Source organism: Pseudorca crassidens, chromosome 5, assembly GCF_039906515.1.
Source record: "Pseudorca crassidens isolate mPseCra1 chromosome 5, mPseCra1.hap1, whole genome shotgun sequence".
NCBI classification, from domain to species: Eukaryota; Metazoa; Chordata; class Mammalia; order Artiodactyla; family Delphinidae; genus Pseudorca; species Pseudorca crassidens.
In genome coordinates this window covers 74,601,837-74,628,505 of record NC_090300.1, presented here as the reverse complement: position 1 = coordinate 74,628,505, position 26,669 = coordinate 74,601,837, and the positions used below count along the sequence as shown (strand labels likewise).

The following is a 26,669-nucleotide window of genomic DNA, read 5'->3' as shown; positions in this document are numbered from 1 at the left end:
TTCCCACCTCTATTTATGAAAGAGTTTGTGAAAGATTGGTATCATTTTTACCTTAAATATTTGAAAGGATTCACAACCCATCTGGGCTTGAAGTTTGTTTTTTAGTTTTTTTCTCTTTTTTTTTGGTAGAAAGGCTTTTAGCTACACATTCATTTTCTTTTATAACCTTAAAAATACTCAGATTTATTTGAGTTTATCAATTTTATTAACCTCACAAAGTATAAATTTGGCATTATTGTCTCTATTGTATGTCTGCTTTCTATTTTATTCATTTCTCTTCTTATCTTTATTTCCTTCCTTATGTGTTAAAATCTTCAATGATGAGAGCGAATTTAAGTTCTATCAATTATGCTTTATAAGTTTTGAAACTATGCTTACGGGTACACAAAAATTTAAGATTGTTATGTCTCTCTGTTGAATGGATCTTTGTCCTTCTTTTTCTCATAATATTTCTTTTCTTAGCGTCTATTTTGTCTGATATTAATATAGCTATACTGATTTTCTTTTGTTAGTCTTTGCATGATACATTTCTCCCTTCTTTATCCTTATAATCTATCTGCTTCTTTATATTTAAAGTGTGTCTCTTGTAAACAGCATATAGTAGATCTTCTTTTATTATGTAGTCTGACAATCTTTGCTTTCAGTCATAGAATTAAGGCCATTTACATTTAATGGAATTACTGGTATAGTTGGGTTAAAGTTCATAATGTTGCTATTTGTTTTCCATCTACTTTATCTGTTCTATGTTCTTTCATTCACTTAGCATTATATCATATAATGTCCCATAACTCTACATTGAGTTCATACATTTTGTTTTTAATGGCCCCACAATAGCCCATTGTTTTGACCCACATCTTATTGAATGATTAGCTATCATTTATTTCTTCTAATAATTTTGCTATTACAGATAATGCTGTGCTGAACATCTTTATATACATCACTTTCCACTTTCTGTATTATTTCCTTTGGGTATATTTTTTAGTGCAGAATTACTGATTCAAGGGATAGAAACATCTTTATAATTCTTAGTACAATTTGTCACCTTGCTTTCCCTAAAGAATTACTCCAGTTTATAAGGTTGTTAGCAGTGTGTAGCTATAGTGATTTCATTGCAGTCTTGATAGCATTGTGAGTTCCTTTTTGAATAAAAAAAAAAGTATGGAAAAGACCTGAAGGGGAATCAGAATTATGATTACCAATGCCACTGCTGTGTGTAAGTAAACAGAAAAAAGGAAAGCCATTTTCCTGAAATGTGTTCATTTCAGCTACAAGCTGGACTAAAATTCCAACTGTTCTGCTTCTATTTTGCACACACCTTGGCTTTGGCAATAGCCCCTGTAAATAACTTTGTAAAAGAATGCATATTTATGACATAATATGTGAACTGGCATATACTTTTTATTTGAGTCTAATAAACCTATAATTCACAAATAAAACCAAAACAGGTTTACAGAATCAGAGGAAAGAGAGGAGAGAGAAAGGAGATCCAACTGAAAATATGCTTAAAAGCACAGTGAACACATGTTTCTAAGTTACATTTAAATCTTATCATGAATAATCTCCAAATAGAGTGGCAGCATCACTAAACTTAACGGTCATTGTTTCCCCAGGTAGGTGATTGTGTTGAGGAGTAGTGGAAAGGAACTCTTAACATTTTAATTACTTTGCAGAACACTTAAGGTGACATTATCTCATTTGAGCACAAGTACCCTGTAAGGCACATATTTCTAATTGTTTTGTAGAAGAGGAAATTGGGATTCCCTAGAGGTGAAATGATTTACCTAAGTTCACATAGTTGAAAACTAGCAGAGTGGTGACTCAAACTTACGTCTTAGCTTCTTAAGCCTGTGACCTTTTCAATATGTCTAAGGGTTACTTTCAACAACTGTTATTGAAATGTTAATCTACCACAGAGTTCTTTATTAGAAAATATTAATGAAAATGACCATAGTGAAGATGAAAACTTTTCCAAAGAATTAAGACAAGAGATTTATTATAGCATGATCTAAACTGGTATAAAATTCAGGAGATTCCATCACTGAAAGTGCTATAGAAACTCAGTAAAATCCTATCTTCTTGACATTATAGCCCTATGATCTGGACCCGGGACTTCAGTCTTAGAACACACACACACACACACACACACTCACACACACACACAAAATAACACCAGAAAGTAAAATAATGGTAGAGTAACAATGTCATTCATACTCAGGAGCCCTCTGGGTCTTCACACTAAATATCTAGTTTTTGAAATTTAAAAAACAATGCTGTGAAACTTCATTGTAGGAGATGGAAACTAAAAATTACCTTTGATTAAGCAAATCTATTGTTTTTGGCTAGTTATCTTCCCCTAAAACCACATCTCAAGTCTTTACTCAATTCATGACAAACATTAACTAGCCTATTATTAAAAATAGAAATATTTCAGCATGTTACTCTCAGGGTAAATACCTATAAGCTGTCTTTTGAAAGTTTTTCATGTCCACAAATAATCTCATAATTTATATTGCCCTACTGTTTTAGAAATCAGTACACTTATGCACACTCTCAATCCTTCTTAATCATATTATTATAAAACAAATCTGAATCTGAATAAAGCAAGATATATAAGTATGGATCACATTGGTCATAATTTTATCATCTTCCTCCAGTAACTTCACATTAATAATTTTTTTAAAAAGCTTATATCTAAAAGAAGTAAATATGATCCAAAACATGAAGTATTTTATAAATCTGAGGTGACTCTTATAAGTATTTAGAACCAAATAAGTCTGTCCATTCCTTGCTCCTAATGTTTTAGTTCCATGTGCCAAGGTAGCAAAATGAGTCCTTCCTGGAATTTTTTAAATTATATCAGCTGACAGCTGTATGCAATCAATCTGATTCAACCAGCCAAAACTAGATTTCTTTCTCAACCAACCCCTGAATGTAACGTTTGTGTGTCTTGGAACAGAATGAGTTTTTATGTGGGAAAAAAATAGAGTAAATCTTTTATTTACTCTCCAGGAGGTATTTGGTTACCAGACCCAGAATCTACGCAGAGCTCTCTGCCTCATAACATCCGTGCTGACCTGTGGGGTCCTTCTCCTGTTATTCTACTGGAAGCCGCAGTGGAGGGTATGGGCCAACTGTATCCCATGCTCCTTGCAAGAAGCAGACACTATTTTGCTAAGGACAACAGTGCATGTCCTTCTGTGTTGCATCTATTGCACAGCCTGTGATGGCCAGCATTCCAGAGAGGATCCTCCTCTATTTAAGTTTCCCTGTCCACAAATAGGAGATGGCAAAACTATCTCTGCCGTCTCTTTGCTGTGTCTTATTTTGACTCAGGAATGAAGGACATTTCCTCCACATCAGCCTGGAGAAATTTCTACCATGTCAGGCTCATTGTGAGAGCCCTTAGCCATTACATGAGCAGTGGCTGTCTGTGTTATAACTCTTAAAGACATAACATGGGAATGATTGTTCAGTTTTTCAGAAATATGTATTTTGAGGAAGTTATACATTTTACACATCAAGGTGTGATTTTAAGATAGCTGGAAACTATTTTCTAGATATAAAGTTTCTTGCAAAGTGTATCTTTCTCTTTATTCCCTAGCACAGTGGTTCTTAAATTTTAGTCCAAATCAGAATTACCTGGAAGGATCTTTAAAACAGAGACTGCTGAATATTGGATCCAGTAGGTTTGGGGTGAGGCTGAGAACCTGCATTTGTAGCAGGTTCCAAGATAATGCTGATGCTCTTATCTGCAGCTCAAACTTTGGGAACAACTGGTCTACCACTTGGTAGGTATTTGGTTGATTGAGTGCTTTATTGAACAACATTGGAGAATTTATGGGCTGGATTTTCTTCTCTAGGATGAATTTCAAAGACATATGAGGAAGAAGGTAATCTGCCTCTACTTATCCACACTGAAGTTTCCTGTAAGCAAGAACCCAGAAGAACCCCTGCTGGCTGACTACCACTCTGTCATAAACCAAGCCATACTGAAGCCAGAATTAAAAGTAAGTGATTTTAAGAGTACAATGTTATGGCATGTTTTTGTTACAAGAAAATAATGTATTTATTGGATGAAAGTTCTGAAAATCACACTGCTGGGCTGGGAATTACAGCTACGTATCAAGGAAAGTGAGAGCTGCATGTAATAGGCAACCGTCACTTTTCTATTACATTTGTAATTGCACTTGCAATGTATCCAAGTGCAAAAAATCAGGTATGTTTGGAACCACTTGGAGAAGAGGTTTCAGAAAGTTGGGTAAGTCTGAATTTTCCTCAGCACTCATCAGGATCTACGGGAAGAACACTGATTTGTTAAGTACCATGAACTGAAGTACGGTTCCTGTCCTGACCACACCCCTGGTTGCTGGAAGATAACAGCACCTGCTACAACATCCATCATACGTTTGGACTGGGTCTGACCGGTGGAGAACAAGAGGTCAGGTGGGGTTTGTGGTACTCCTGGAGTAAACTCTGCCAGCAGAAATGGAGATACCACATCGCTTATGATCAGTGAATTGTTGGCATAATGTTTCATCAGCTTCATATAACCCCAGCTCATTTACTGGCATCAGAGAGATGTCGTAACTTATTCTCATCTTAGGCACACTAATTAAAAAGAAAAGACCGAAAGAACAGTACAAGCAAATAACATTTGATCTTTTCTCTCAGGATTATAGAACAGTATTCTCTGTGTTGTCTTTTCTTTCCTCAAAAAATCTTGAGTCATTTCATAAACATCAGCATCTTAATCCTCCAAATCCTCTGAGAGACAGAAAGACAATATGATGATTGCATTTTACTATGGAGAACCAGCCCTGGAGAGAAGGATTTTGTTTGCTCAGTTAATTGTGTCATTCACCACTGTTATTTACAGAACCTAGAACAGTGCCTGATTCATGGTAGAAGCTCAATAGATATGTGTGGAAGGAATGAATAAGTAAATGCATTCATTGATCCGTGAACTAAACTCTAATATGCCAGGCGTTTCGCAAGGCACAAGGGACCTAAGGATAAATAAGACTTAGTCATCGTCTCAGAGACATTAACTGACTGGAAGGAAAGAGAGACAAAGAATAGTGGTACAATTATGAGAATGAGATCTATAGATGCCAATAGATTAGAAAATCATAGTATAATAGTAGCACAGGAAATTCTTAGGCTCCTTGTTAACTCACAGTGACCTAGAGTCCCTGCTTCCCTCATCTGTAATTTGAAATGGCGAATCCTGGTGACTGAAAGTAAACCATTGCAAGCCTTCCCAGGAATCTTAATAATCACCTTCATTTCTTGCCCAGTTTTAGGGACAAGAAGAAGGATGTGCCTGACCATCTTCACAGTTAGTCAGAAACAAAAATTCTCAAGCTAAGAAGTAATCTTGTACTTAAAATACAGGTTCTTGGGTTCTCCTCCATAATTCTGATTTAGTAGGTAGAAGCTGGGGTGGTGGTAAGAAAAGAAACTGCATTTTTAGCAAGCACCCCCATAATTTGTATTCACACCAAGCCTGCGAGCTACTGATCTGTTATTGTTTTCAAGTCTTCCCTCTGACTGAACGCTATGCAAAATGAACCAGGCATCTAGATTATGACAATATTACAAAGTGCCTTAGAGATGGTATCATTATATAAGATTTCAGATACAATGCTTAAAACACTGAAATACAAGAAGTTTTCAAAGTCATTAAAAACATATTGCTTTAATAGCATTAAGCACAGGACATTTAAAGGATTGATCCATTTAGGAAATCTAGTTGATAAATATAGATATACTCTGCCTAGGAAACCGTTTCCACAGGAAAGATTTCCCATCGTGTAGCTACCTCATGTTTGTCCTTATTTATCAAGTGCCAATCTTTAGTAAACATCATACATAATTAAATTTAAATCTGGTCCACACAGTAAAGAACTTGACAATCTAATAAGCAAGACACAGAATATAGTTTCCCAAATATGAAGACTAGAGGAGACAATCTACTTAGAATCATAGAGCCACATTTTATTTTGTGGGTTTTTCTCTTTGGAGAGTAAAGAAAGCAAGTAGAATATGGAGCATTCCCCCGCTCCCCCACCAGTTTTCCCTTTTATATTTTAGTGTAAGACTAAATGCTTTTTTCAAAAATTTATTGTGATTGATTAGTTGGTTGAATGACAGCTTATCAATTTCCTAAATCAATTCGAGCTTGCTTGCAGGAAAAGCAAGGACTCAGTAAAAGAAATAAAGGAAGAGGGATACACAGAAATCTCTGATCATAAAAAGCCACAAAATCTAAACACAACTTCCTCTTTCAGGCTTCATAGCAGCAAGGCAAAGAGAAAATGCACAGATGTTCATAGTCTCACTTTCCTGTAGCAAAAAGCAAATCAAGACATCAGCTGTGATAATTTTACTCTGGAGAGAAATTGCCAGAGGGCATCAGGAAGAAAGCAGGAAAATTATTCCAGGAGGTTCCCTGCCCCTACCTTCATTCATTCATGAACCGAACACAACTTCGCATCTTAGTGCCTGTCCCAGACAAGTCCATAGACACTTGGGGTAATTCTCTTACCGCAGGGACACAGGGCCCTATGGAAAATACACACTTACCTCATCCCTCATTCATCCAAGCTGTCTTCCTATTAGGACAGTTTTTAAGTTGAGTGACCCTTCATCTTTTCACTTAGCCCACCTTTATTTAGCTTATTTACCTTTGCCTCCTTTATTTAGCCTCCTGAAGGAGAACTTTCTGGCAGTAGAGATCTAGGCACGTCCTAATCAGGGGTTAGCTCCAGACCAATTGCCTTGTTGGTAACCCAGAACTCCAGAAGAAAAAAATTTTGGTGGCTAAGGTTTGCTAATGTCTCTAATGGGAATACTCCAACCATGGCTGATTTCAGTGTGACATTGCTGAATGTGGAGCTGTGAAAGTGATACTCATAATTGGCTTGGTGATTCTGCAGGACCAAACTTAATTCTCAACACTTGTCACACCACTGAGAAAAAAGGCATGCCTGTTAGTACCAGAGGAAAGAAATCTGAGTGACAGCAGCAAAAGAGGGTGGATTTGCCATCAACGCTTCAGCTCCAAGCTGGTGGAAGCTGTTCCAGGAGAAGAGAGAGAGAAAAGAAGCAAGAGGAAGGCGGGGGAGAGAGAAAGAGATTTAGGGCTGCTACGAAACCCTTTTCTCTTACTCCTCAGGTCTTGTGGGAAGCAAACATCAGAAAAGAAATTGTGCCTATAGACCATGACCTTTTCCCCTTGGAAAGCTCCTTCCTTAGAATACAGCCCACATATAGATACTCACCCATCAGATCAGTTCTTTGAGAAAAGAACAAGCAAGGTTTGGTTGGAGTAGAAGAGACAGGCTTTACTCATTCTTCTGGAATCCAATGAGATTGTCTCAAATCTTAGCGTTTGGTTAGAAGTCAATAATTTATGTAAAAATATAACCCATGGTTCTATGGCTCTGAATCCACTCAAAGTATAAAATCACTTAACTCTAAGGCCTTGTTTCAGAGCAAAACCTTATGGCAGCGCGAGTAAGCCTTAGTCCTGGGTCTCTCTGGAGATCCTGGGATTTCTCCATCCCCACCTACCCCCAGATGCCCTCCTGGTCCTCTGCTTTCTGGATCTTCATGCCTGGGAATGCTCCAGGCACTTTCCCCAAAAGCTGATGAGAAGCATCTCACTTAGCTCACATATAGGGCTTGAAACCCTGCAAGAACTTGAGGTTATCTGAAAATGTGCTTTAGGAAATGAAATAGACAGGTCACAGATAAGAACTAATGTGAAAAAAGAAAATCATTTTGTCATTTGTAAAACGGATCCTCTCTGTACAAATTATAAAGTATAGAAGCAGGTTCAAGTACTGCTAAAATAGGGAATGTTTCCCCCGAAAGCAGTTTCTCAAAACATGCCTATCTTGTTATTATTATTATTTTTTAATGGGAAGGCTCTAAGACCAACATACGTGTTATACTCTACAACCATACCCAAATCCCAGAAATTGGGTACCGTTTCTATGCATCTGTGAATTTCTTAGCTCTCCCTTCCTTTAGAAAGTGGGTATGTTAGGGGAGTGAGGGATTAGCTAGCAAAATCACCTGGGAACTTTTTTCAAACCCTAATAAACCCGCTCCCTAAAAATTCCACAGTTCATAGAAACGGGTCATGCCAGAATCCTGAGGCTTAGTATTAACTGTTCGGAAAACTACAGGCCTCCCTCCCTGCCAAGGACTCTACTGGTGGCTTATCAGAATGGAAGCCGAGCGGTCACATGCAGTTTGAAGATGCTCACCAGTGATTCTGACATGCTCCTCCTGCCTCTTTGAGGACCCCCAGCCTAGTCTTCACCATGTGGAGCCTAAAGGGCCTAGCAAAAAACATATTCTCAACAATTATTTGGTGAATAAATTGATAAATGGATGAATGAATGAACAAATCATCACATTGAAAAGAGATAGAGACCATCGCCAAAGAAAATATTCCTAGTCATTCATGCTTGGTTTTTCAGAAATATCTTCCAGCAGGTTTACTAATATCTCATGGTGCTCCTTCAAGCACAGCTCCTAGCCAGTGCAGAGATGCCCTTCATCACTTCCCCTGTTAAGAAATCCTTCCATCTCTTTGGAGAGGGACCTTCTACGTCCGAAGCAATTATTCCCCTAATGAATGGTTCTGAATATTAGGCAAGTCTACTTAATTTCATTCTGACTATTTAGTTTTGTGAGGCCACCTGGAATAATTCTAGGGCTTCTTTTTCCCCTGCCAGCTCGTCAGATTTCTAAAGTCAGGGCATGTCCTCTCCTTTGTTCCTTGGAACTTTGTTCATGTGACCCAGCTTCAAACCTCATATTCCTTCCGGTTGCTCAGCCATTGGTCACTGTCCCTGAAAATTCTGCTTGGCTTGTGCTGAGATTGAGATGAGTACACAATTCCCTAAACATGCAATACTTTTTGGCAAGAGACAGTGGAATAGATGAAGTAGCAAGGGGCATGCCTGTCTGTGATTCAAACATGGCTGTCAACTGAAAAAACAACGCACAACCTAAAAGTTGAGAATTATGTTTATTTGGCGGACATTCTGAGGACTTCAAGCCGGTGAGACAGGACTCTCAGGTCTCATAGAGGTCCATCCATGTTGCTGCAAATGGCATTATTTCATTCTTTTTTAATGGCTGAGTAATATTCCATTGTATACATGTACCACATCTTTTGGACTATTGTGATGATCAAATGAGAGAATCTTTTGTAAGAACTTTGTAAATTGCTATGCAAACACAAAGACTTCTTTTTTTAAATTTTTATTTTATATTGGAGTATAGTTTATGTACAATGTTGTGTTAGTTTCAGGCATACAGCAAAGTGATTTAGTTATACATGTACATATATCTATTCTTTTTCAGATTCTTTTCCCATATAGGTTATTACAGAGTATTGAGTAGAGTTCCCTGTGCTATACAATAGATCCTCACTGATTTTCTATTTTATATATAATAGTGTGCATATGTTAATAGTGTGCATATGTTAATCCCAACCTCTTAATTTATCCCTCCCTGAGGGCTTCTTATTGTAATGTACATATGTGTGGATTTACAAGTTGTTAGCCGTGAGGACCATATACCATCTTGCACTTCATTGGCTCATTCCTTCATGTATTCATTGAGTTCATATGCTAAGGACCTGTCCTAGGTGTTGGAGATATCAAGGTAAGATAGACATGATCTCCAACATCAAGGGCAGTCTAGAATGCCTGAGAATTCTAGGAATATCTTCATATCTGTGTCTTTTTAGCTGCTCTTAGAATATAATCAAATTATTTTTTTAAAAAAACTCAAAATGCCTTTCTAATTTCATTTTGATTCTTGAGTTGTACTGTACTTAAGATATATTTTAACCAGAAAAACAACTTTGTCCATCATGTACTAACTTTCATTTAAAAATATATTAGTATTTTGAGATTGGCACGTTAATTTTTGATTGAAGACAAAAAGTCCCTAAAGGGTAGAGAAGGGACTCCTGCTTAGAGTGGTCTGTACTCACTTATTAATATGAGCATGTAGCTGTGACACTAATAGATGATCAATCTCCTACAGAAGATTAGTGTGGGGGTCAAATGCCATTGAGGTTGAACTCCAACCCACGTGGAAGCTGCTTGTTAAACAGGTAACTGTTTTCGTTTATTTTTGAAAATAAACTCCTGTTTTTTCCTTTTTCTTTCTAGTATTCAGAGAAATCGATGTAGACAAAAGTCTGTGTTTTGTGCAACTTTTTTTTATTATTCCCGGTGACTTTAGTTTATGTGTTTCCTGTCTATTGAGGTTTTCTTTTTTATTATTATTTCAATAAATATATATATTTTATACCAGGAATTCTAACTGGCCCTTTTCAATAACCACTTGTTTTAAATTCAAATCCCTTCCCAGTGTGAGGGACAGATTCCCGTTTCATACTCTCCTGTTTGTTCGTTTTGTTCTTTTCAGTGTTTTATGGTGGTTGTGATGGGTGGGGGGAGTGGGGAGGGTTGTTATTATTTCATGATCTCTTTGAGGATTGAGAAAGGATTATTTTGGTCTTTTTCATACTGTTCTATCACTCTATTATATCCATTTTCTTGAGAGTGACTTCTTCCTTGGTTGGTGTTTTTGTTTGTTTGTTTTAGAATATTTTCTCTGTATGCTTCGAAGTTATTGCTTTCGGTAAGCTCAGCTTGGGTGGGACTTTCCCTTCTTCCATTTCTCTTCCTCTCTGTGCTCACTCTCCCTTTTTGGTTGTTCTTATTAGTCCCCATGTGTCCCCAGTTCAGAACTAGGGCCTGTGTTGGAGGTTTGTGTTCTGTCCCTTGGGGATCTGTTCGATGCAGGCCCCGAGCTAGCTTGGGGCTTGGCCAAGTTCACAGCTGCATCACCAACTTGTCTCTCCTATTCCTCCCTCTGCTGGTGAATCCTTGCTGGTTGTGACTTTTCTCAGCCTCTGCTCTGGGGCAAGGCTGGTTTTGTCCCCTGCCACTTGTGGGACGCTTATTCCTCCTAGCATTGAGCTCCTAGTCATTGATCTCCAGTCCTTGTATGAAAACCAACAGACTGATCGATCAGTCCCCACTCAGTGCTGCATGTTTCTAGTCTATTTCTAATCCACAAAGATGGTCATTTGGGTTTTTAACGTGACCATTTTTTAAAATAAATTTTTCTTAGACTTTTTTTAGAGCAGTCTTAGGTTCACAGCAAAATTGATTGGAAGGCACTGAGATTTCCCCCATACCCCATGCCTCCACATATGCACGATCTCTCTTACTATTAAAAAAGCAGGATGCTTTTTAAACTTCTTATTCAAGTACATTTTCAAATTACCAAAGACTCTTTCAAGTGTCAATTTAGTCTATTTTGAAAAGAGTGTTAATATTTTCTGGCACTTATGAATTAGGCCTTTAGTAGGAAAAAAAAAGTAAAGCTATGTCTTCACATTTGGTTTCAAAAGAATATTGAATAAGGGAACTAAATTAAATGGTGTTGTTTCTTCTACAAGAAGTATTTAACCAATTTTCTACTGAGTTTATACAAACTCGAAATCATATTATCTCAAATGTGTAATATACAATTAAAGCATTTTATGCCAAGCAGACAGAAGAGCTATAATTTGTAAGAAAACATGTTGCAACGGAAATTATAAAAACATTAAGGAACACAAGCTTCTTTAATGTGCAAAATATATCCAAGAGTTTAAGAAACTTTTAAGATATATCCTATTAACTTATTAACCAGATGTCAGTTCATTTTTAGGACTAAGGTAGAAGTTTATTTAATATATTAGAGAATTATAGAAAGTAGAAGTAAGAAAAAGCGGCAGTGGTTTTAGGTACTATTTCATCTAATTCATAATAATTATAAAGAGCACGTCATCAAGAAAAGAATCCTTGCTTTGCTCAGATGGACTCTTCATTCAAGCTGTGTGTAGGTCATGTGACCTTCTCTAGCTCCCTGGGGTTTGCCCTCTCTGCTATTATTATTAACAGTGAAGTCAGCAAGACCAAAATGGGGACAGTTGAGGGAATTTAAAAAGTTGAAGATCTTATTAAGAGACCAAAAATACCTACATGGATGACCATCTTTGGGGCTGGTGACAAATTCTACCCATGATTTTCACTGCATCTTTGGATAAGACGTTTCCCTTCCCTGGGTAAGACCTTCCCTCTTTGTTCAAGGGAAGGTCCATGCTGACTCGACTGACTCTCAGAGGATCTTACTAAGACCTGTGACATGAGAGTATGTTATTTGTAAATGAATGACCTGGATAAAAGTGGAATCTTTAATTTTCATTGTACAACTTGACTACATTGGCCGCATGTGATTACATGAAAAAGAAACCTGAAATAAAAAGTTCAAAATTGAAGTTTGTTTTTAAAAGAGTCTGAATCATGTGTCTTCTCCATTGTGGGTACATCTGTTTAAAAAGGTAAAATGTTAGATTTTGTTATTGGTCAAATATTTTTGAAAATTCAAAATAAATAAGAATGATCAATTTGTGGGCATGGCTCTGAGTGCTTAAAATAAATTTGCTTCTACTATATCACATTTTATGTGCTTGACATTGTCTCTACTGAAATTAACGGAGTTCTAAGTGAATTCTATTGTTGTATGTTGTAAAAATGGAAGAAAAAATTCTATAAAGAAATGACATCATCTTGACTGCCGTTATGGTCCATGCAAGTGACCCAGATGCTCTTTTCATACCTTCATAGGTTTTAAATCTATACTACGTGTTTCAAGCCTTTACCCTCACTTTGTGGCTGTCTCAGGGTTACATCGAATACTCAGTGGCCATCATCATCTGTTCTCTCCATTGTCTTAAGTGTGTACGATTTGCGACAGGTAAGAACAGAAATCGTAGCTGGATTCTATTTAGCTTCTAGCTGCACAAGAAGCCAAACCTATGGCCTTTCCACTGAAAGCAAAGAGTTGCTTTGTTAAACATAAGTCATAACAAAAGAAAAAGCAAGGGCTTACTAAATACGGGACCTCAGGATGAGGGCTTCAGGAATGCTAGGTAGATTTAAACATCTTTGCAAACTCTTATTATCAACTGATGGCTGCACTGAATACAATGTTTAGCAGGACTCTGAGGCTGTGTCTGAGCATGGTGGGAAAGAAAACAGTGATGGATTAATGATGACAGCATAGTACCTGTCTGTCTCTCTTACTATCGCTGTTCATCTTACAGCTATTTAAAATCCTCCTTTTAAAGAAAATCAGTCTTATAAATGGTATAGCAACACATTCAGAAGTGGAATCTAGCTGAATATTACTTACCACAGCCCTTCTGAATCTCATTTTCCCACAGCATCTTTCTAGAAAATGTTCTACTACTTTGCTTAAGATGCATCAGGCTAGGGCTTCCCTGGTGGCACAGTGGTTGAGAATCTGCCTGCCAATGCAGGGGACACGGGTTCGAGCCCTGATCTGGGAAGATCCCACATGCCGCGGAGCAACTAGGCCTGTGAGCCACAACTACTGAGCCTGCACGTCTGGAGCCTGTGCTCTGCAACAAGAAAGGCCGCGACAGTGAGAGGCCCGCGCACCGCGATAAAGAGTGGCCCCCGCTTGCCACAACTAGAGAAAGCCCTCGCACAGAAACGAAGACCCAACACAGCAAAAATAAATAAATTAATTAATAAACTCCTACCCCCAACATCTTCTTTAAAAAAAAAAAATGCATCAGGCTAAATTATGAGGCAACATCCAAAGGACGTCTCACTGTATTTGTTGTATATTTTTGAAAACTTGACTGTGAAATTGGCTTTTTAGACACAGGGAACAATGGTACCTGTATCCACCTGTCAACCCTATTGAACTGTTGAAATCACCTAGTTTTCTCAAACTTCATCCTTCATCTAGAGAAGAGGAAACTAAGATTTCCAGGGGAAACAAACAAGGCAGCTTGTTCAGGTCATAAAGTGGGTTTGTGACAGAGTCAGGGCTTCCGGCTCCTCATAAATGAAATTCTATTGCACGTGCAATATTTCCTTAGCAGAAAGCACTTTCCAAAGTAGCACATAGCTGGGGAAGAAAGTCAAACCTACGTGTGAGAGGAGAGATGAATTCTAGCCATCAGCAGAGTAAAGTCTGGGCCCATGTCAGTAAGGCAGACATGGAGGCTTTTAGACAAGCCCAGCTGAAAGAGATCTTTTATTTTTACTCTGTTTCAGTCACTCAGCAAATATTAGATCTAAGATTGGCTTTTTGTCTGGTTTTAGATGCTACAAATTTTGAGCTATGAAGTGTTTGATGAGAAATGAAAGAAACGCAATATATATTTAAAGAGTTAGAAAACAGGACCTAAAAATGAAAAGTTAAGTCAATGGAGACACTTTGAGCTAGAGAGTGAGGACTAGAAGCGCTTTGTTTTATTTATTTATTTGTTTTGTTTTTTTGACTTTTTCTTTCTTTTTTTTTTGTGGTACGCGGGCGTCTCACTGTTGTGGCCTCTCCCGTTGCAGAGCGCAGGCTCCGGACGCGCAGGCTCAGCGGCCATGGCTCACGGGCCCAGCCGCTCCGCGGCGTGTGGGATCTTCCCGGACCGGGGCACGAACCTGCGTCCCCTGCATCGGCAGGCGGTCTCCCAACCACTGCGCCACCAGGGAAGCCCCCTTGGCTTTTTCTTTTTTTAAAAAAATGAGTGCCTAGTGCGTTTCTTCATGAACAAATTTAAATCACAAAAATATTAACAGTGATCAGTAACCTGCCTCTGATGGTGGCAATTCCTTTCTGTCTGGCTGCCAAGTCAGGGGGCAGAGTGACTGTCCTTCTGGTGAACTCTGAGCATTTGAACAAAAGAAGGAAAATAAACACCAGCACAATAAAGGATCTGGCACTTTCTGCTCGGCCACAATAGGAAAGAAATTATCGTGTCCCAAACGTTTACCTTTGTCATTTGATAGAGGTATGTAACGTGAAGCCCCCATATCAAATTTCTAGTTCCTGGGTTTTGAGAAATCTTTGTTTTAATGGAATATCTAATTTGATACCTACGAGCCACTCGTATGCTTTCTGGCTGATGTCAAACCTCAGTGAATACAGGTCTTCTCCCATGTGCTTCCCTCTATTGGGAATACATAGACACACAATCACCTGAGTATATCATCGCAAACCATCTCAGGGTTCTGAGGAAAAATACAGAATGCTCTGAGGACTTTGGCAGGGAGATCTTATCTAGTCAAGTTAAAATTCCCTGCTCACTACTCCTATTTGTGTTACTTGACGCTATTTGTTACTTGACACTTTAATGGTCACCTTCCTTATTTGTAAGATATGTGTGTTTGTGTTCAATGTTACGGTCAAGAAAAGTAAATGAAACAATGCATCTGAATTACTTGTGTTCCTGGTACCTAGTAGGCACTCATCAAATGTTACCTTTTGTTACTGTTACGGCTGTTGCTGTTTTTATTACTGTTCTTGGAGTTGGGAAAGTAGATTATGGAACGATGGAAGGAGGCACAGAGACTGAAGGGAGGAGGGATAACCTGAACAAGAAAGTAGCACAGGAACATCCCAGGACAGGGCTTCTAACCACCACTGACTCATTTATTGTGTGGCTCTGGGATCTCTTTTCTCCTCCCTGGACTCGCTTTCCTCAGCTGTAAATAGTGGAGGTTAAACTCTGTCTCTTTAGGTCCCACCTTTTTAGGGTTCTATCATTGTGCCAGGGCCACCAATAAGGCATGAAAAAAGGGCTCTTGGAAACTTTAAAACACTCATAAGAAACTTTCTGGCCACTGGGAACGTGGGAGCACGTTTTGGAGACTGGAGTCAATTCCTACAGGACCCTATTAATTTTGGACTAACTAGCCGCATAGACTACTCAGTCAGGATGTGGACAAATAATAGAAACCTGTTTAAACCCCCTTAATCACAACAGGCATATGGATTATAAATATGCACCAGTAGCTCACGAAACCCAAGAACATGAAGTACAGATGGACTTTACTGGGGGGCTGGACCCAGGAACTTGGGTTACTCTTCCCAGCCTCCTATTCTCAGACAAGTATGGAACGAAATACACAGATTCTGGGGCAGTGCTCCACCACTACTCCTCTCCTCTGAAAACTGGGTGTACCCAGAGCCCAGAGCTGACAGCCCACACCTGGTTTGTTCCATGTGGCTTTCTCCTTCCACTGGCACAGCTAGTTGGAACAGGGGGCACCCGACCAGTGGGAGCCAATCCAACAACAGGCGTGATGGCAACGTATCTTTTTGCCTGAGATCCTGGAATAAAGCCTTGAAGCTGCTGGTCATACTCTGTTAGGAAAATGATCTGAAAAATGACGTATAGCTAGGACCAGGGTGACCACTCTTGATCCCTGTGTATGGACAAGCAAAGAAAAAAAAAACTTCTGCAGAGAAAGAGAGGAAAAGAGTGAACCAAATACACAGTGAGACACAGAGGTGAGCAATACACAGTCCAGCAGAGACAGAGTCACCTGTTCCTCACAGCGTTTTCTGTTCCTGTTCAGGAAACTTCCTTGGGACACTTGGCTGTACTTCCCACCCTTCGGTTCCTTCCTAAGACATCCCTGCATCCTCATATATTCTCATCCTCTGCTTAAAGCAGCCTAACAAGTTTCTGTTACTTGCAGTCAATTTGGCCCAAGGAAATGTGGTGCTACTGTTTGATACATTATGCTCCCCTAGCATGTTTCCACCTATTTCCCCTGACTTAGATACTGTCTCTGTCCTACACAGTATCCATCTGTATCTTTATGACAAATTTCAGTCTCTCTTTTAAAATTCCTTTACAATGACCATGTCTTCACTTGGAACTCAGGTATACCTTTCTTTAAGGAAACCCCAAATAAATTTAGACATTCCTGTGGAGGAGTAGGGGAAGTGTTGTAGCAAAAGTTAGGTTTGATTCTATAGGCCAGAGGGCAATGTTTCAGTGAGAAAATTACTTGAGATTCCTGAGTTCCTAAACTCTTACCTATTAAATCAAAATATCTACAGAATAAGAGGAATTTACACTTTTTAACAGTTTCATAACAGGTGATTTTTATGCATTCTAAAGGCTTAATTAACAGCTGTTGTTACAGAGGAACACACCAAAGGCAAATTCAAGCACAAAGATCCCAAATATATCTATTTATTTATTTATTCATGTCATCACCAGCTGAACGTATTTTTCACTCTTTTTACTCTATCAGATGCACAGAAGTACAAGTTTATATGGAGATTTATTTAGGTATTTATTAATTTGTTTTATCAAAACAGAATTGTCCTATGTGTGTTTATCTGGAACTTGCATTTTTCACTTTACAATATATATAATGGCCATCCACCATTATAAACAAATAATTCTAAATCATGTTTCAAAATAATGATGTGATATTCCATAGTATACCATAATTTATTCAAATATTCTCCTCTTTATGGAAAATAAGGGGTTTCTTCTCCAATTTTTGCCACCACAAATATGTTGAATTAAACATAACTACAATATAGGGTAGCCTTACATATTAGTGTTTGCAACTCTTTTTTCAGCAAAACAATCAAAACCAGGTTGCTGAATCAAAAGATATGTATGTTTTGGATATTAATAAATGCTGTAATATTATTTTCCCCAAATGAAATAATTCATTCTCCTATCAGCAACATATGAGAATATTCATTTTCCCAGATCCTCACCAGCATTAGGTGTTATAGCTCGACATTTAAAAATTTCAATCTAATACTTTTTTTAATTGCATCTCATTGATGTTTTAATTTACATTTCCCTGACTGCTAGTGAGATTAGACACACACTTTCCTTTGTCTGAAAGAGATTTGCATTTTTATTTACTGTCTGTTTATATCCATCATATAGGTGAAAAAGTTTTATTTTTTAGTCTTTTTTCTCTTGACCTTGACTTTTGCTAACTTTATAAAATATGTCTAGTTAAATATGTTTCTTTCTCTTTATGGCTTCTGGGTTTCTTGTTTTGCTTATAAAGTTTTCCTCTTCCAAAACTGGATATTCTTTTTTTTCTATTTGTAATTTTCTTAATATTTATTTTAAAGTCCTTAATGGAATTTAAACATGCAGATTCTACACCTTAAAGAATCCCTGAATGTCTTTACTCAAAATAATGACTGGCACGAGAATTTCAGACTTGATGGCAATATTGCAAAAGGCTTCTTTGAAATGATGACACTAATTCCATTAGCAGTTAGCATTTGTTAATAAAACCTTATCTGACCCAACCTGCAAGGCATCTTGTAACACTATGCAAAATGGGCCAGTTTCCTGAAACTGTATCTTTGCAGTTTAAACCAAAAGTGCTCAACAATTAATATCTGTTTAGCACTACAATTTGCAATGGACTCTGACATTTATAATGAATGTGCTTGTATGAAGCTTGGCAAGCTGTGAAATGATACACATATGATATATCCTCCCATCACCCGAGAGGGAGGGACAGGGCCAATCAGGGATGTAAAGCGACCTGCTCACACTCACCCAGGAACGGCAGCTGCAGACCTTAGTCCCAGGTTTCCTGACTCCAAGTCAAGTCGCTGTGCCATTGAGCAAAATCTCAAAGTAACCTGTGAGCTTCCTGTGGCAGTAGATGAGGTTTCAATAATTTTATAACAAAAAGCAGATTTGGGGAGGAGGGCTGGCAGGAAGGGAAGAAAGAGCACCTACTGCCATCTCCAAATCATGCTAAATAAATACATGCTTTTGAGAACTGCAGGAGGGGAAGTGTTGGCAGAAGTGGGATAAGACATCTTATCCCACTTATCATGCGTCTACTCTAGCCCCAGTTCATGTCGCACAGAGAGGTTAACCTTGCCTAAGCCAAGAAGCACCCCGTTGCAGTGCAGTCCCTTTCTGCCACGTTTGGTGCAGGTATGAGTGCAAACCTTGGCGCTCAATTGCATTTCCATTGAACGGTACTGGCTCCACGGGCGGCTGCTGGCAATAGCGCGGAGAGTATCTGGCCTCATTCAGGACTGAGCTGGTCTCAAGAGACACCTGAGTTAATGCCCTCATTACTCATCTCTGGAGGAAATCCAGCCAGAGCAAACACAAGGACACACAGCAACAGATACCAAATAATAACAGTATGCAAATTAGCCTTGGAAACGGATCCTGGTCCCACCGAACAGGGACTGGAGAAAGCAGAGGGGGCCTAATGAAAATCAGGCAGCGAGCTTCGAAATCATGGCAAGCATCACAGAGCTGGCTTTCTCCTAGCTGGCTGGTTGTCATAGAAACCTGTGTTTGTAGAGTTTCTGAGTACATTAGCTCAAAGAGGATGCTTATATTATCCTACTGTAGTGTTGCTGGGAGAAATAGAATAATTCAGTTCAGTTAAATAAATATTTGCTGAGGATCTGCTACGTGATACATCACAGGGGATACAGATAAATACATAGTCTCATCCTTGAAACTCCTGACTTAGAGGGGAGACCTGACAAGAAAACAGATAGCTCTGATGGAATGGGATCTATACACTAATACAGGTGGAAGCACAGTACAATTAATTCTTCCTGGGGGTGTTAAGGACTTATGGAGAGGAGATGACATTTGAGCAGGGCTTTATGTGAAGGATTAGAAAGAGTTGGCTAGTAGAAAACAGGGGTAAACACCCCAGGGAATAGCTCGAGTGAAGGCACAGAAGCATGGCAGTTTACGCAGAATGCTAAGTCTGATAAACAAATCCAGCTTTCTGCCATCATGAGTTTTGAGAATTACAGTCAAGCACTATTAACTCATACTTCACCACTTCCAAATGTGTTATCTTCCTTTTAAGCTAAGTTGAAATTGTATGACATTGACTAAGAGAGTTTGCTAAGCAAGAAAATAACTTAAAGAAATTTGTAAGGAAGGATGTTTATCTTCTTAAAGGGCAAAAGCTGCTTTCAAGCACTTTCAGAGAACATATTCATCAACAGAAAAGGCTTTAGAGTCAGATGAACCTGGTTTTATTTTGACTTTAATACTTAGTAAGAAAATGATTGTGGGCAAGTTACTTTAACATTTTCAAGCCCCTGTTTTTTTGTTTTTGTTTTGCTATATGTACTTTGGAGGTAATATAGCATTTTCATCATAGGATTATCTTGAGGATTAAAAAAAAATCAAGCCATACATTCCAAGTGCCTAAAATAGCACTTGGCACATGGTGACTGAATAAAGTTCTAAACTGTTTAAAAATAATAATTTGAGTCATTTGTTATACTCTGGGTATTTCTTCTATGAAGCCTTGGGGGTTTTGAATAAATCTCTGATATGCAAAATAAATCATGTCATTTTAGAGCTTGAAGGGAAGTTGAGAATAATCCAGTTCAATGTTGTCTGTTTACAAAGGAAACGGCTAACTTATAAGGTGAAATGTCTTATGTATGGGTATCTGGCTAGTTAGTGGGTAAGCCTGACCCACCACACAGGAATCCTGACTGAATCCAGTGCTGTTGCTACCAAACCGCTTTCTCACTGTCACCCACCATTAAATGAATGCCCCAACAGGCGAGCCTCAAGGAGTCAAGTTAGGGCAATGAATACGTGCCCAATATCACTTCTTCCACTCAACTGGTCCAAATAATTGATGTTTAGCTTTTCATGCAAAACTGAAGTAAATAATAAATAGCTCTATATAAATATTAACACTGAACTCATTGTGTTCTCTCGAGAGGAAAGATGCGTAACTGTGTGGAATGCTTGTCTAAGCCTGGTGAGATGTATAACATTAGACATCACCAACAAAACAGATAAAAATAATTTAACATCTAAAAAGAAGTTTTACATTTGAATTATGTTAAGCTGTGTCTAACCATGTTGACAGTATTCAGACCTCTTCTACTTAGAATTATCTGAGTAACTGACATCCATGCAGAGAGGGGCAGTGCTTTCCAGGGATGCCTCGGCTGGTCCAGCATTGTACTCCCTCTGGCTCGTGGCGCCCCTGACAGTCAGTTTAGAGAACTCTGTGGACCACATCCCTTCTCACTTCTGTTTTCCTGTCCCCTAAATCATTCTAGCAGATGCTTCCTCCACCTCTCCAGGGTGCTTCCATTTCCTCTGCTTTGTCAGGGTCCTATCTCAGTGAATTCCACCTCAAGTGAATTTTTCCAGCTGATGTACTCAGACAACTGTTTTGTTTTGTTTTTTAACAACTTTCTTATTAATCATCGACACTCACTGAGCTCTTACTATAGTAATGAATACTATCCAAAGGGTTAAGTAAAATAAGATAAGCCTTAAGTAACTTAAAACAACCGTATAAAATAGATACTGCTGGGGCTTCCCTGGTGGCGCAGTGGTTGAGAGTCTGCCTGCCGATGCAGGGGACACGGGTTTGTGCCCCGGTCCGGGAGGATCCCACATGCCGTGGAGCGGCTGGGCCCGTGAGCCATGGCCGCTGAGCCTGTGCATCCGGAGCCTGTGCTCTGCAATGGGAGAGGCCACAGCGGTGAGAGGCTCGCGTACCGCAAAAAAAAAAAAAAAAAGATACTGCTATTATCTCCACCTTTGGATGAGAAAAAGGGAGTTATACAGGCTAAATAACTCATAAGTGGTAGCACCAGGATTCCAAACGGAGCAGCATGACTCCAGGCTGCAGAATTATCCAATGTGAAAACCCACCAGTTCATAAAGGAGGCAATGGTTGTTCCACTTACGATCAAAATACAACCTAAATATTCACAGGCTCTTACAATGGAAAGCCACTTCCAGTTCATACTCAGCTTTGCTTTCTACGGACAGGGCAACAGAGGCACAGAGAACGGGAGTGGTCTCGTTGCTTTTCTTCCGTCTAATCATGCATCCTCAAGAAAGGAAGTCTCGGTTCCTTGGCTTGAGTCCATGTGGCAGTGACTGTGCATCATCTTTCTTGGGATTGAAATAGCATTAAACTAATGAGCATATTTGCTGCTGTAAGTAGGGAGTTGAGTGAAGTAAGCGTTGAGGCGGGGGAACAGGAGCATGGAAAGTAGACTTGAGTCTTTCCCCAGAGTCAGTTTGGCTGTGACAGTAGGTTCAGCATTTACTGTATTCAGATCAGGTGGTTTTCCAGATATGGAAATATTAGATATGTAAACACTGACTTTGAATTTGTAGCAATCAGTTAAGCTGCACAACCTTGTGAAGGATCACAACGAAGTCCAGGTTACAATCATTGCAAAAAGGCAAAGGTAAGTGATGGGTTCTGCCATCGTCAGCATCCTGGTATTCAGAGTGGAGTCAGTCTCATTTGTTTTATTGGTCAAGGAGAAAAAGGTTTTTCTCATTAAACTGAGGACTGGAGCTAAGGTGAGGTAAACAAGGCATCATAGAGGCAAACTTTAAGGAGGCAAGGTCATGAGAATGCTGGCCTGTACCTGCGGGAGTCTGAGTGAGCCCCTCGTTGAATTCTGTACCCTACGTACCTGGCATGCCTCACCCTGGTCCCAGCCCTGATTGAACCATTTCTGTCCAATGTCTGATTTATTTCAAATTCCTTCTGTCCTCCATATTTCACTTACTGGAATGTTACTGGGTAAGCCTTCTTAAGGCTTTGTGATTTCCCCTACTAACCATCCCAAACAGACCTTGCATCATATATTTCAATCTCTTATCTGGAGCCCAGGCCTGCATGAGGCTTATATGGCTGGCTGGACATTTGGCACTGGCTCTGAGTTAGCCTGGGCTGGGGTGGCCATGACTCTCAGCAAGGAGTAGCTGCACTCCTGGGCAGCAGAAGTTGGTCTGGAGTATTTACATAGGCCCCAATCCAAGAACAGATTGTGCTACGGGGTGTGGGGGGAATGGGGAGGACGGTCAGGAACCCAACCACAGAGAGTAAAGGAGCAGCAAAGGGGCATTCCTTCATTGACCAATGCCACCGAGTGCCTTCGGTGGGCAGAGTGCTGTCTCAGGCACTGAGATCAAGATGGGACGCTTGTTGCTGAGCAAATCCTTCGCCATGGCCCGGATATCAATTCCCTAATCCTGGTTCTCTGGGAATCCGCAGTTGAGTGGAAAGGGGCAGGAGCAGGTGAGCATGCAAGGGTAGTTCTTGGCCAGCAAGTTGATAAGAGTTCCAGTTGTTTTTATTGTTAAGTATAAACAGGAAAAGTTCAGCTAGTCATGTGAACTTTGCCATTGTATAAGTTTGCAGGAGCTAGAGTCCCGTCTCTTGGTTCCCGGAGACATTCTTATTCTTCCAGGAAAACTTTCATTGCCATGCGATGCTGCTCTGATTGATGGAAGCTGTGTGGTGCATGAAGGCATGCTCACAGGTAGGCAGTTGTCACGAAGCTTCCTCTTCCCTTCCAACAGCCAGGCCAGATGAGCAAAGTAGTTCAGTGTACACTTACCTGCTTTATACCAAGGCTAAGGTATTGAGAGATAGATGAGGAAGACACACCCAGACTATTCATGCAGATGGAAACCATATATGCAAACAGGAAATGTTTAAGGATATAGGAATCAAGACACACGAAACTAGAAGAAAAGACTTCTACAACATGGGATCAGTTAATTGCCTGATGAGTGGGATGAATAGGGTGCTCTGAGTTCAGAGGAGTGTCAGAACATCATACTGTTTGATGCACAGTCTCTTCATAAATATACGGATAATTTATACTCCTGTACAAACAAAACACAGCCTAAAACCATCACCTCACAATTGGCAGGAAGCAGAGATTTTATCCAGCCCTGTACTCTGTAGATGGAAAACCAAGCCCCAGCTTTCAGTGGGAAGGAGATTGAGTTGAACATTCCAGAAAGGCAATAAAATAGTTCTGTTCTCTAGAATCATGTTTCCAGTTGATCTCACTGAGCAGAAAACTGGTTTTCTAGTTACGGTTTGAACTATCCTTGTCCTCATTTATACTCTGTACAGTCCATTTGAATTTGGGTAATTAGTAAGGCACTATTTATAAAATATTCTTCAGGCGAAAAAGAAAATACACAGAGCATCTTAATGAGAGAAGGAGAAACTATATGACACCACAGAAATAGAAAGTATTGGCCTACTCTGCTTGCAGATTATTGTATTTTTCTGTTTCCAAACGGTGTAAAGACAGGAAAAAAAAAAACCCACACACGCACAAAACTTTTTTAACATCACCTGAACATAAAGAGAGGCATTCTCTATTCCTAAATTGTTCAACACAAGTAGATTTCACATGAAAAAATGGGTCTGCTTAAATTAAAATTGAGATAGGAAAATGTAGTAAACATGAATATGTTCAGTATAATTACAAAATACCCCTTTAATGTGTTAAAATCTAACTGCCTTGTAATGGCAGTGATGAGAATTTGCATACTGATCATATCTTTCATCCAGAATGCTGCCATCGTACCCTAAGTATAAACCTCAAACCCGAGAAAACTGTGCTCTTCACTCAGAGGCAGCAATTGTCTCGTATTCCCAGCAGCCTGCCAACCAAGAACAGCACCCCTCACGGTGACACAGAGCATGGCAGTGAGAAAACAGGGGAGGACACACAGCAGGGTTTACTGCCCTGGGTCTGCTGACCTGGGCGACCGTTCTTGTCCTGATTCTCATGAAAACTCAGTGTCTCAGAGAAGTAGGAATGGTAAAAATACCACCTTTTAACAGATGTGCAAAGTTGACCTAAAATGACCTCAAATGGTCAGTGGTCTTTCTGAGGGTCTATTTCAGGAAACATAAAGTCACCAGCATTTATATATATGTAACCTAAGTACTGATCAAGTCAATTTTAGAAACAGACACATAAAATGGAAATACATCTATTTCTTTCTCTTTAACTTCTTGAAATAGATCTAAGTGCCAACATGCTCTGAATACTTTCTTACACATCCTGCCTAGATCCTCTCACTCACGTATGTATTTGTGGAAAGGATCCTGATTGAGCAATCAAGTTAGGGTTAGATTCCTGAAACTACAACTGTATTTCTGGGCATGTGTCCACAAATGTGACTCAGGTAGTTCCCCATGTGCAAAAATAGTCCTTTGCCTATACAGAAGTCTTTAGTTATGTAGGAAGAATAGCAAATACTCCTAACATCTCTATAGCAATTTATATTTTTAGAAGCAACTTTTATACCTCACTTCATTGTAACAGAAAACAAATTAGACTAGGAACTATTATAATACCCCATTTACAGATAAGGAAACTGAGGTGAAAAGAGACCAGGGTTGCTCAGTTAGTGAGAAAAAAGTCAAGAGTTGGAGGTGACATTGGCTTTCAGACATGAGGGACCGTAGGCGTGAGGACGATGATTTGAGGGTGGGTTCAGCCACTGCCTTTGTGTCTCATCACCTTTTCCTCTCTCCTGGTTATTCCCATTCATGGCACATACCCAGTGTGGGATTTTTCCTCCTCACCTTCATAACCTCATCCTATTGTCATGAGCTCGGCTGTGCAAGAAACTATTTTACACTTCATTTTTATTTTGGCTCCAAATTTTGGCCACCCTTGAAAGTATGCGGTACGAAGTATCTGGTACAAGTCAGGTGTCCCCATCAATTAGCAGGACCTCCCGACTCTGGTCTGGCTACAGAAGTTGCATAAGGCACTGCGGAGGGGCATCTGGTCTGGGGCTCACTCCTCTTTCTGTTGCCTCACACCACGTGGCCCTTGGGAAGCATCCAGGGCCTATCTACCTGGAAAAGGAGGCAGACCCAGGTGAAGTTGCTCTCGGTTTCTACACACTTCTAGAATGTTTCCATATCCTAATTTCATCTAGGCCCCTTCTCTCAAAGACACACGATATCTAAGTTTCCTTTAGGTTTTCTTCCAACTCCCAGTCCAGGGTTTTGTTTGGTTTGGTTTGGTTAGGAAAGTAGTAGAGGAAAGGCATGGTGAGCAGAAAAGCTTTGTTCTCACTCTCAGGTGGTCGCTAAATCCATTATCAAATTTATGAATGACTTTTGAAACTCAAAAGCTAGTCCTCTGTCCCTTATTTCTGCCTCCCGAGACAGTGATCCCCTTCAAGATTTAGCTCCTCACGGAGGGGTCAAGGGGCATAAGGGAATACCTTATTGCCTTACAGAGGGGCAATTTTGTCTTGGTAGCAATAGCTAACTTTTCTTAGTTCTCATATGTATATGTACGAGGCACTTTGCTAGCGTTTTACATATGCTATTTCATTCAAGCTACAACTCTATAAAGTGGGAGAATCTGAGGTCCAGAGAGGGTAATTTATTTGCCTAAGGTCACACAGCTTAAAAGTGGTGGAGCTGAGATTTGAATTCATTTGTTTATTCATTCATTCAGTCAGTCGACAAATGTTTATTAGCCCCTACTATGGAGCAGACGCTCTACTAGGTGCTGGGGATACAACTGTGAACAAGGCAGATTTCTGCCCACATGGAGTTGACACGCTAGTGGGAGAATAGAAAACAGGAAAGTAGGTAAGTTTCCAACAGCTATAAGTTCTATGAAGAAAATAAAACACCTAAACCCAGGCATATTGTCCCCAGAGCCTATGCTTGAAACTACTGCTCCTCATTCTCTTGGGGAAAATTATGGGGGAGAGGGATAGCATTCACTCTGCCACAATCCCTCCCTTCTCCCTCTACTCATTAGAGTTAATGATCTATTTGAATAGTATGTACAGAAGTATGTAGTGATCTGAGTTGGACACACAGGAATTTCCCTAAGTGGTTATTTCACATTTATATCCTGTCAGACAAGCTTATAATCAGTGGATAGATCAGATCTTTTCCTCTCTTCCTTTTTCCCTTTCTTCC

The 26,669-nt window shown here is 39.5% G+C and overlaps 1 protein-coding gene across 1 annotated transcript in view; it reads left to right on the top strand.

Moving 5' to 3' along the window:
• Positions 1 to 26,669, top strand: part of ATP13A5 (ATPase 13A5) — a 101,363-nt gene that overhangs the window by 12,529 nt on the left and 62,165 nt on the right. The window contains 9 exon segments of the mRNA XM_067737156.1: positions 3,010 to 3,183; positions 3,861 to 4,012; positions 4,193 to 4,257; positions 4,362 to 4,443; positions 10,075 to 10,144; positions 12,717 to 12,805; positions 12,807 to 12,846; positions 22,064 to 22,137; positions 23,096 to 23,223. Of these exon segments, the coding sequence (XP_067593257.1) occupies positions 3,010 to 3,183; positions 3,861 to 4,012; positions 4,193 to 4,257; positions 4,362 to 4,443; positions 10,075 to 10,144; positions 12,717 to 12,805; positions 12,807 to 12,846; positions 22,064 to 22,137; positions 23,096 to 23,223 (874 nt within the window).